General features: G+C 36.2%; 1 protein-coding gene across 2 annotated transcripts in view; it reads right to left on the reverse strand.

The window, feature by feature from the left end:
- The window catches only part of Pdi (protein disulfide isomerase), a 12,083-nt gene continuing 491 nt past the window's right edge, over positions 1–11,592 (reverse strand). Inside the window, exons 2-6 of one of the 2 annotated variants that reach the window (XM_068370593.1) lie at positions 4,708–5,486; positions 4,162–4,338; positions 2,214–2,459; positions 1,368–1,442; positions 1–960 (exon numbers count right to left, since the gene is read on the reverse strand). In XM_068370593.1, coding sequence (XP_068226694.1) covers positions 907–960; positions 1,368–1,442; positions 2,214–2,459; positions 4,162–4,338; positions 4,708–5,486 — 1,331 coding nt within the window. In that variant the 3' untranslated portion in view covers positions 1–906. Of the gene's footprint in view, positions 961–1,367; positions 1,443–1,752; positions 1,849–2,213; positions 2,460–4,161; positions 4,339–4,707; positions 5,487–11,592 lie in introns of both variants that reach the window. The other variant, XM_068370592.1, reaches the window with a different exon arrangement.

Below are 11,592 nucleotides of genomic sequence, written 5' to 3' on the forward strand. Positions count from 1 at the left end.
TTTATTTTAATTATTTTTATTGGAAAAGTCATGTATTAGATCTCATACAATGTATAAGGATCCTCTCTTCAGACACTCAAACGACACACAGCGACGGGAAGCATTGTGCTAGTACTGGGAGAACAGTCCGCGGAAGACAACAGTAGAGCTTTAAGGGCCAACAGTTTTCAAATACTAAGGGATTCAATGTACTTACTTCCAAGGGTTTATTTTACACTGATTTGTCCCATAAAAGATTTCAACACTAGGAAACGCACACCTTAAGCAATAATACCGTCCTCCCCAGACTAGATGGATATCTGTGCACAACTATTTCAACAAAGCCGAGTCACAATGGCACTTCCACTTACGATCGGATGATTGGTAGTAATCACTGGGATTTATATGAAATGAAAAGGCATGCACAGTGTATAATCCACCTCTGAAAACTGAGGGGAGTCACCGCCGCAACCAATTATATAACAATTTGAAAGATTTACACTTGCGTTCCATCATTTGCACCGTAACCATTTAAACCTTTTTTTTTAAATGCCCCCCAATGAAAAAATAAATCTCAAAAGGTGAAGGAATGTCTGCTGCTTTCAACAAGTATAAAATTAATTGTCTTTACAGAATACTTTGGACTAACATCACATTTCCACAGCATACAAACAATTATATTAATAAAAAATAAGTGAAAAATTTTTTGGGATAACAGAACTCCCCAATAATCCCTCCCATCCTTAAAAAACGTTCCCGACAGCAGCACCGAGTTGCGAAAGATTTGAAGTAAAACAAAACTCCGATGGAAAAATAGTCAAATATCTTTCACTTTCACAACCCGAGAAACTTAAATAACCATAAATAATATTCCAGAAAATAAAAAACGCTGCTGCTGCCAGATGTCCTCACTAGTTTGACAACTGCTTAAAGCTCATCCTTGGCGGGGACATCTCCTTCCTCGTCGACCTCCTCATCGTCCTGTAAAGCCATTAAATGTGTTACAAAGTATCCCAGTCTTTCTCAAACAATATCCACATTATTTGATTAATAAAATATTACAAATATGACTAGTGCAACACCGCCTATGTAATGCATGCAAAGCAAGTTTAATGTTTGAACTAAATGTTTAGTGCTCAAACTAATTAATCACTAAGAGTACAGCAATAAATAAATCGCTACATCAATCGAGAAAGCATCAAGACCAGAATACAGTTTATTGAAATTAAAAGTACATACCATTTTCTTGAAAATCTCATGCATAACTTCTCTTCTTTTGACAGAATAATATAAGATTCTATTCTTGAGAAATGTCAAATAAGTCCACGTAGGACTCAACTTTGCTAAAGAGTAGACGAGACATGCATAAAATTAAGGAGAATATGTACCTGTTCATCAGCACTTTTGCCCTCAAGGAAATCAGTGAGGGCCTCCAAAGTCCTTGCGCCATTGTAATCTACCACCTAGGAAGAGGAAACCCAAATGTGAAAGGGATCATGTTTACTGAGTGCGAACAGAAAAAGTCTTACTAACAGTTTCGCGTTAACCCAAAACACAGGCGTTCGATTGAGGAAAAATTTAGTTAGGAAGCAAAATTAAAGAAAACTTCCTTTCCGGAAGATTAAGAAAGATCCAAATGAAATTTGCAACCACTGTTTAAGGTTTAACGGCAAAACTGTCCATAAGTGCAGAACTAGTTTGAGAGCGATTTAGCAGGGGCTGCAGCACTAGCGGTGTTTCATGCATCTGGTAAATACCAGATTGCTCTCATACCTCGTCGTCTTCGGGGGCAGCTTGTCCATACACACCGCCTGTTTCCAAGAATTTGGACATTCCCTCCAATGTGCGCTCTCCATTATATTCAACGGCCTAATAAAATTACGGTTAAAGAAGGGGGTACTTCAAGGTTTTCAACATTCAAAACTTTACATTCAAGAAATCTTAAAAATTTGAATTTAATCTTTCAAATACAAAGATTGAAAATTTTCAACAATAAATAACTTGAATATTTATATTTCTGAATACTTTTCAAAATACTTACTTCGTTAGTTTTTAATCTTTCAAATACAAAGATTGAAAATTTTCAACAATAAATAACTTTAATATTTACATTCTGAATACTATTCAAAATACTTACTAAGTTAGTTTTTAATCTTTCAAATACAAAGACGGAAAATTTTCAACAATAAATAACTTAAAATATTTATATTCCGAATACTTTTCAAAATACTTACTTCGTTAGTTTCTTTCTTGTACAACTTAAGGGTTGGGAATGACTGGATCTTAGTATGCTCCAACTCGTTGGCTGTAGCATCCATTTTACCGATTAATATAGAATCGTGCTCTTTGAATTTCTCTCCCAACTGATCGAAAATGGGGGCCAACTGTTTGCAGTGGCCACACCAGGGAGCATAGAACTCGACTAGCACGTCCTTGGATTTGTCGAATACAACTTCATCAAAGTTGGAAGATACCAGCACCTGCAATTTTAGTATAAAATTAGAAATTTGCCAGTTAGAACAAGAACCAAGAATATAGCCTTTTTCTCTAAGGCATGAGTACCCTAGGTAATCTAAGATCCCCCTAACACTTTTATTTACCCTTTTACCCCCAGGCTAATTGGAACTTTCCAACCCTTAACCCCCAGGGGTTATATTTTTCAAGCACAATTTGCAGTATATTTTTTTTTTAATTGCTCTAACAGCCTTAATTTTGGTCAGAGAGGTCAGGTTGGTCTCATTCTCTTGGAAAATACCTGAAGTTTCTCAAAAAATTATCGAAAATATGCAAAAAGAAAAATTTAAATAGCAGTTTTTTGCAAGAACGTACCGGTGCGTCCATGGGGGTAAAGGGGTGAGTTTTGTGAAACTTACCAGTACGTCCTTTGGGGGTAAAAGGTTTAACTTTAGACGGCTCACCAGGCAGATGAATTTAATCCACTGAACACTAATGGAAAACCACAACCTAAAAAATGGTCACCTGGTGCACTGATTATGTCTGTAAACTTAGAAAGTAATAACAAATATAATATAAAAGCTAACATTCATACACTTTCTGCCACCATTCTAAATTAGTGGCCATTAGAATAAATAAATGAGAAAAGTTCCTGTAAATATCTACACTCACCCATAACCATGTATAAATACTTCTAATTAACAAAAGAAAATATAATGTTGAAAGTCCCAGTAAATGCTGTACGAAGTTTAAATTATTTTCACGAAGTCTTGCTGCGTAAGGGTCCCCAAAAAATTATGCAACAATATCACTAATTTACATCTTTTTGCAAACACTAGCCAAAAATACTTTCCAAAAAAGGTAACTAAGTGCACTACGGCCTACCTGCTTTTGTTTTTTACACTTCCCATGTGACCAGTTTCCCACATTCCAAAAAATGCATTGCACAGATTGCATAGATAAATAATTCTCTTGACCTCTGCTGTAAACAGGTCGACTTAAACTGTAAATCCCCAAAATAACCTTATCTGCTATACAATTTGCATTGAAGTTAACCAATGAACAGCAATGGCTTTCCTGCTGTACAAAGTGTAACTACTCTGACAAGTTACTTTTTGAGGTGCATGATGAGGAAAGTCCAGACTAAGTAAATATGTTCTGTATATCGAGAAACAACCTATCCCCTACTAAAAACCAATTGAGCCGTTGACAAGACAAAGCCTGTTAACATTAAAGTAAATTATCTTAAAGTAAGGCATTAGTTGGAATAAAGAAATAAGGACAACCTCTATATACAATATTTGTAAAAGTAATATAGAACGTAAAAAGGAGCAATAAATTTAGGCTCATGAAATAAAATTTTAAACCTTTTCCTCAATTACTTCCTAAATTACTTAGTACAACAAACAGTTTTGTGCAGCATACTGTGCACCATTGTGTTGGCTCTTATTACTTGCTAAGCTACAACCCTAGTTGGAAAAGCAGAATGTTATAAGGCCATGGGCTCAAAAAGGAAAATAGCCCATTAAGGAAAGGAAAAAAGTTACAAGAGAATTAACTAAAATAACATCTTGAAGATATGTTTACCAAACCTTTAAAAGAATTCATTGAGAAAACCCAAAAAACTTTAACCATCTTTATGGGTGTATATTAAGAGCACGACTACCAACTTCAACATGTTAATTACTCCTCATTACAAAAATTTTTAAGACTGAAAAAAGGCCTAACCTTCACTGGTTCCTTGTCCCAATCCTCTGGGACGTCTTGAGAAAGGAGGTGCTGTTTAAGCTTGCCATCCAAAAAGCTTTGGACAAAGCTGGTCAGGCCAGATTCACTCAAGTCATAAGTGTCAGGCTTATACTTGGCCATATCTTCTTCGAGCTTGATAATACGAAGGCCTGGTACCTGAAAAATAATAAGGAAATTAGTACTGCATTGCTTTAACACAGATGAACATCCTAAAAACTGTCTAATCTTACAAGACAATTCTTGTAAGCCACAAAAAATTAATGAATTAAAAGCATTAAGATTTTTAATTATTTAAAATTCATACCCTATCTATAAAAATGCATATCGCAGTTACTTTCAGAATTAAATCCATACTTCATATATCTTAGCCCTCTTGCTGAGCAATTCTTTTTGTACCCTACTTTTTGCCTACTCCCAAAAGAAATAATTCCATACTTTAAATATCTTAACCCTCTTGGTATACCATTTTTTTAGAATCCTCCAAAACTAGCAATACTCCCAACAAAAGGGAAAAAAAAAACGCACCTCTTCCTTCTTCATGCCGAAGAATTCCAATATGCGAGAGTGATCTTCCTCATCGGTGTTAATGGTAACAAAGAGAACCTGCCCCTTGAAACCCTTAGCAGCAGCCATGGCAGCTTCCATGTGTGTGTCATAGTGTCCAGCCTCCTTTGAAAGGAAGATCAACAGGTGGGATTTGATTTCTCCTCCAAAGATCTTTGAGGCAGTTTCATGATTGAAGTCCACAACCAAAGGCAGAGAGTTGGCTGTCACAAACTGAGTCACTCCATCCTCGGTAATCTCTCCCTCGTAAACGTTCTTTCCCTCGTCGAAGTTCTTGAAGAGGATGATGCTTTCGTCCGATGCTTCGTAATCGGTGAACAAGACATCTTCGCTTGTGATTCCGAAGGGATGGTCGTCGGTGGCGGAGGCAGCAGCCAAGAACTGCTTGGCTCCAGGAGAGTTCTGGTCCTTGAAGAACCCAACAACAACAACGGGGTTATCTTCAATGAAGGCTTTAGCTTCATCAACTGTAGCCAGAGCTTTGGCTGGTGGGCCGGTCTTCTTGAGGAGCCAGTTCACGATGTCATCGGCTTGACGTCCACCGCCATAGTCGATGGGCTTGCCGTTGCGGAAGAACTTCAGAGTGGGGTAACCTCTTACACCGTGTTCTTCGGATAATTCGGTTTCCTCTGTAGCATCAACCTTGGCAAGTTTAATGTCAGAGCCCTTCTCTACAAGTTTTGCGGCAGCCTTAACGTACTCTGGAGCCAGAGCCTTACAGTGTCCACACCAAGGTGCATCTGGTGAGAAAAATTACATGAAAACAGCTATATGCATATAAAAATAAAAAAAAGGTTGTATATGTTAAGTATGAAATTCCTAAATTATATCCATATTCCCCTAAATATTAACAATCTACTCCTGTAGCTTCCTCTTGACAAAAACTACTAAATTACACAGTGTACATTACTATTCTATATACACATCGTATTCAGAAGCTGTGAAAATATTTCAATGCTCAAGATTTGGAAATTGCCGCATCTGTTATTCTATTAAACACAGACCAAGATGAACTATTACAAAGCCATAGAATATTCGATAAACAACAGAGCAAAGACCCCCTTACTATAATGGCACCGTTATGTAAATTGTGGATGGTTATATTCCCTGCATAACAATAGCATCAGCATTGTACCTTCCAGAATTCTTTGTTCATTCAAATGTTACTACTGAATTTCCAGTGGAAAGACCCTTTGTTCCAATAGTATTTAACATGAAAAAAACACTAATGCACTTCTAAACACTCGTGCTTATACAGTGCATACTAACTTCTAGTAAAAAATTAAACTTTAAAGCCTTTACCCCACCTAATAATTGAAAAAGTTACTTTATACAGTAATCCATAAACATACATTAACACTGTTTACAATGTACTACAAATCTGATGAGTGAAATGAGTGTTCATAAATAACAAATTAGAGCGAGAGAGAGAGAGAGATTGCCCTTAAAATCCTATCTGTCTCAAATCTCCAATAACACCTGACTAGGGATGTGAAGGGAGGGGGAGAACGTGGACCCAGCAGAGATCCACACCGGCACAGCATGGAGGTCATTAACCCCTCCCTCCCCCCCACACTCAAGTCCTTTCACCCACACCTGCCTAACTGTACTCACTGACTAAAAGGTGGAGGCTCCTACCTGCTCACTAGCTTAAGGTGACTACACTACTATAGAATTGAATCATATGACTTGCATTCAAGGTTAAGTAGAAAAATTATATACTGTAATAAAGATTTCACAAATACACTACAGTATTTACAATTCTTACTGGGAGGATAAAAAATATTAAATGCAGTTATCTTTTGAGAACTTATTGACAACTAAAACAACTATATTGTACTTTGTAGAGCAAATTCTCAGGACATTGAACTGAAGACCAGACTGCTACACAGTACTGGAAACCCATTTTATATCAACCCCCCTCCCAAACTTCCTGTAGCTTGCTAACTTGTAAAGAACCATTTTAAGAGCAAACTAAGTAACCATCAAAATCCTTGGGCCACCAACGAACTAAGATCACCAAAATCCTTGGGACATCAACTTAGAAGACGACAGTTACTTTTACAAAGCAATTTTTGAATGTACCACATCAATATCATCAAAATCCTTGGGCCACCAACGAACTGAAGATAACACCAAATTCCTTGGGACATCAACTTAGAAGAAGACAGTTACTTTTACAAAGCAATTATTCAATGTACTAAATCAAATTCTTAGTTTCTAAACATTACTGAATTGAAAATAGGACTTCAGTATCTACCAATCAAAAAGACTGTACTCGTCAAACATTTGCTTTTATTTGCAAAATGCACTCGCTAATAGCATAACTTCCACTAAATTTCGAGGTAGAACATTCAAAATTAGCCGTTTGTGAAACACTGCATGTACAGGTTTTAAAGAATTTCCCTTGGAATTTAGAAAAACCTACAGTTAATACCTATCCATCTTGTCCACAAACAAGAACTACAGCGTGGTACAGTCTATTTTTACTTCGTTAACCCACACGGCAGGATGAATCATACATGTACTGTACATATTTAGAGCAACTTGTGATGGTACAATTTTGAAATATCTAATAGGTTGGTATACAGAATTGTCAATACTTATTGCATGACAAACCACAAGCTAACCCAGTAACTGGCACATGACCCGAGATTAATACGAGGATAAAGTAAGAAAGTTTAATAAAGCACTTGTTTGGTAATCTTAAAAATCTGCTGTTCAAGACCTAACAGGAACTTATCAAATTTTTTATTTTTCAAGAGGAAACTGTAGTGAAGATTATGTTAAAATAAACATTCCTACACTACTATAGTTGAGATTTTTAACTGTACATCAAAATAAAATCTTTCCTACACATGGCAATAAAAAGAATTCTTACCCAAAGCATTAGATATTGTATAATTTTTACAGTACTTAATACGTTAGAAACAAAAGCCTAACTTCCCCCCTCTCCTTTATGGAGTATTATTAAACCTGAATAGCCTACATTCTCTTGAATAACCGTAACCTATACCAGATAGGTTATAATAAAAAATTCTATAAGATTAATTCCTTATTCGACAATTGGAAGACTCAGTGGTCACCAACTAAAAAAAATGAGCGCCTATTCCATATGTATAAAGTGCAGCACATTCAAATCCTCTTAATCTTACAGGACCAAATCATCAAATCTAGTTCATGAGATCCTACTGTTAATAGAGTTTGCTTCAGAAATTCCAGTACACTTCACTGTTCGCCAAGGTGACGTCTGACAGCTGTACATGGTAGTAGATAATGCTGTGTTTGGCTAAAGAGAAACATTGGCAAGGCTATCTATAAAAAAATTATTTTAAACGCGATCAGAAGCATTTTAATTAATTGCACGGAGTACTGTTGAATAATTTCTATACAGCACTTGATTTACAAAAACATGCATTCAATTTACATGCTTACAAACTCTGGCACTGTTTTACAAGGCAGCATTGCCAACAGTTATCCTATGCCAAACACACCATTACCCTTTGCAATGTACAGCTGTCAGACTTCTTTCTCGCTTCCCTAAAGCGTACCTGAATTTTTTAAGCAAACAGAACCAAGAAGAAATTACCATGCAGCACATTCAAACCAGCCTATGGAGCATTCTTGTGGCGTATCAACTTCTTTCCATTTACATTTAATATTGACAAAGGGCTACCGCTTCTCTCAAAGTTTATGGGAATGTTATCACTAAATTTCTCAAGTCTTCTGGATTTTTTTTCAAATTACTTCTACTGTTAACACTATTTTGACACTGATCGTGGTGTGTTTCCCATAGAGAGCTCAAACCAATTACAAGACCAGACAGTTTCAAAGGTAAAACGCCTATTTATCAGTACTTCTCTAGAATAAGCCACACTTGGCATTACTGTGTTGTTAAGCATGGTCATGTTCATTCAGTCAGCAAGAGAACAGAAGAAAAAAGCTTGATCAGTTGAGACAAAGCATTCTAACCTAACCTAGTACATTAGTAGGTGCAAGTAGATGAGTTTGAGAGGAGGATGGGAAAATGCAACAGGCAAAAAAAAACTGGGCACTTAATGTCTACAACACTATACAAAGTGCACCGACCCCTACAGAATTAGCAGAAGTGAAGGGGAGGAAAATAGCTCTCAAAAACCCCAACGACCAATCTGTACTAGTGTCACAAAAGAAATTCAAACCTAATCTTGCACATGTCCTATCTTTTGAGGAGGCTTCTGTTCTATCATGGCAATTTTTATAAATGCAGCTATTTATTGGGAGAAGAAAAATACTAAAGTGGCTATTAAAAAAATTTTAATCTTTATTATACTATACTTCTCAGGACAAGTCAACGTGCACCGCTACAATTGCGTAAATTGAATATCTAAAAATACTACTAGTATGAAATCCAAATATATAAAGTTTACAAAAGAGAAATAATGAAAGTAATTGAACCAGAAAATTTCAACAGTAAACCCCCTTCAACATACCATAAAGGTATTTGACGGTTATTCCGTGTTGACAAAATTATGATTTGGCTTCAAGTCTTAACTAGAGATTAATATTAGGACTTTGGAAATAATCCAAGATCTCTCTAGAAACTTTAAAACCCCAAATTGTCAGCAAAAATTTTCAAATACAGTATTCTAATTAAAAATTCCGGTATCTGTTTACAAGAGTACATTCTATTTACTCCACAATTATGCAGTCCTGCAGCTCTGATTCTTGTACAGTAATTTGGAGGTTCTTTAAATGCTGGGAAAGCAAAAAGTAGCAAGATATGTTGAGCAATGGGGGCGGGGGAGAGGGTGTAGGAGGTACTAAACTACCTGGAACTGACATGACAAACAAAGTAGTTTGTGACGTCAGCATACATTTGGTATGTATTCAAAATATAAACTAGATTAAAAATTGATTAATTACTTGTGTCACTTTGTGAAATGTATATTTCATTTGGCAAATAATTGATGATAAATCTTTGTTTTATAAAGAAGCTATTTTGAGTACAGTACGACTAATTTTCACAGATGACGTCTTGCTATACTAACGCCATCTATTGACCTCTAAGGATGCCTGCCAATTTCTCGCCAATGAAAACATACGCTGCAAAAATAGTCATTCTCAAAGTTTCTTTAAAAAAATGGATAAGATTTATTGCCAAGTATTTACCAAATAAAAAATTCAATCCACAAATAGTGACACTTGAGTAATTACTCCATTTTCAATTTATTATATATGAATATGTACCAAATGTACGCTGACGTCACAATTCTCTTTGATGGACTATGTTGATGTCAGTTCCAGGTTGTTTGGAACCACCTCCACCAACCCCTCCCCCAACATCTTGCTACTTTTCGCATTTCCCGCATTTAAAGAATATCCTAATTAATGTAAAAGGAGAGCTGCACCCCTGCATAATTTTGAGAGTAAATGGAGAGCGTGCTTTTGTAAACAAATACCATAATTCCTTTTATTCCAACTTTACCAAGTTATGTTTTTATCTCCCATGACACACTAAGCCCATGAGAACAACCAGACAGCTGCTGTCCCCATATTTTCCATTCTCTAGTCTCTAAACAAAATAGCAAACGGAGCCCTTGTCTATCATCAGCCAGTTCCTCCTGCATGGTTTAAAAATGGATATCAACCTGAACGACTCTCCTAACCTAACCTACAAGCTGTGTCCTTCCCTATTTACTGGGGGGGGGGGAACTGCCCCTGTGACCCCTCTTACATTGCCACTCATACATACAGGTAGCTGCTTTCATACATACAACCCCACACAATTTTTTTACAGTTGTGATTTTCCTCAAACTCCAACGCTACCTCAGTGAACCTTCACACTAACTACTTCCGAGAATATGTTTGAAGCCGTTTTAAATACTAGATGCGTTTATTAATACTATCAAATACAAACGGCCATTTCCTTTTCGATGACACATCCAGAAAAACGGACAATGTCTTGAGGCGTTACACTGTTGTGACTTGTCTTAAGGGTCAGCTAAGGATACAGCAGTGTGTATGAATAACAGCCCTAGCCCAGGTCTAAAGGGAAACCTTAGGTTAGCTCCATCATGCTCCAGAAATGGTTTCACCAAAATTGTAGCTCTTCAAATGTAAATTCTAAAACAAAGTTGTAACCTTTAAGAATATGCATATTTTGCTGTGGTTTCATCAGTATCACTGAGTACCTATAAATAAAGCAGGAACAGCTACCCTTCATTAGGGATACAGTACTTTAACTAGAATTCTACCGGATAGTTCAAGTCTACTGGATAAATAAACAGATCAACACCTGGGTCTTAGACAAATTGTACTTTAAATATACATTCTCAAAATCATGCAACTAATGAATTACCAAGTTTAAAACCTTTTAATGCATACTAATCCCTTAAAATGTATAAGATTAAGTTAATAAACGCACAACGAAATTAGGAATTAAAATAAATAATCCTCGACACAACCAAAAAAATGGCTTTTCAGGGAAATTTTCATCAACAATAATTCATAGCGTTGATAATTTAGCAATAATCAATGTAAACAAATATACAAACTTCTTACAAATATCGTAAGCCTAACAGATTATCAACACAAGAATCTATGTAGGCCTAAATCAACCCTTTCAACATAGTATATATAAATAAAAAAAAACATCAGCTTATAAATCTAAATATTACTAAAGTAAAACACGGCCTGGGAAGAACAGTTAAACCGAAGCGGTTTCACATCTGTTCCTACATACCGGCGACGACTGCCACGTCACATATGGTGTCTTGGGAAAACTCCCCTTAAAAGGATTTTAAAAGTATCATGCATTTAACGCCTGAAATTAACCGCACGGAATGGAAGGCGGAGAATTAAACC

This window comes from Palaemon carinicauda, chromosome 3 (assembly GCF_036898095.1).
Source record: "Palaemon carinicauda isolate YSFRI2023 chromosome 3, ASM3689809v2, whole genome shotgun sequence".
In the NCBI taxonomy this organism is placed as follows: domain Eukaryota; kingdom Metazoa; phylum Arthropoda; class Malacostraca; order Decapoda; family Palaemonidae; genus Palaemon; species Palaemon carinicauda.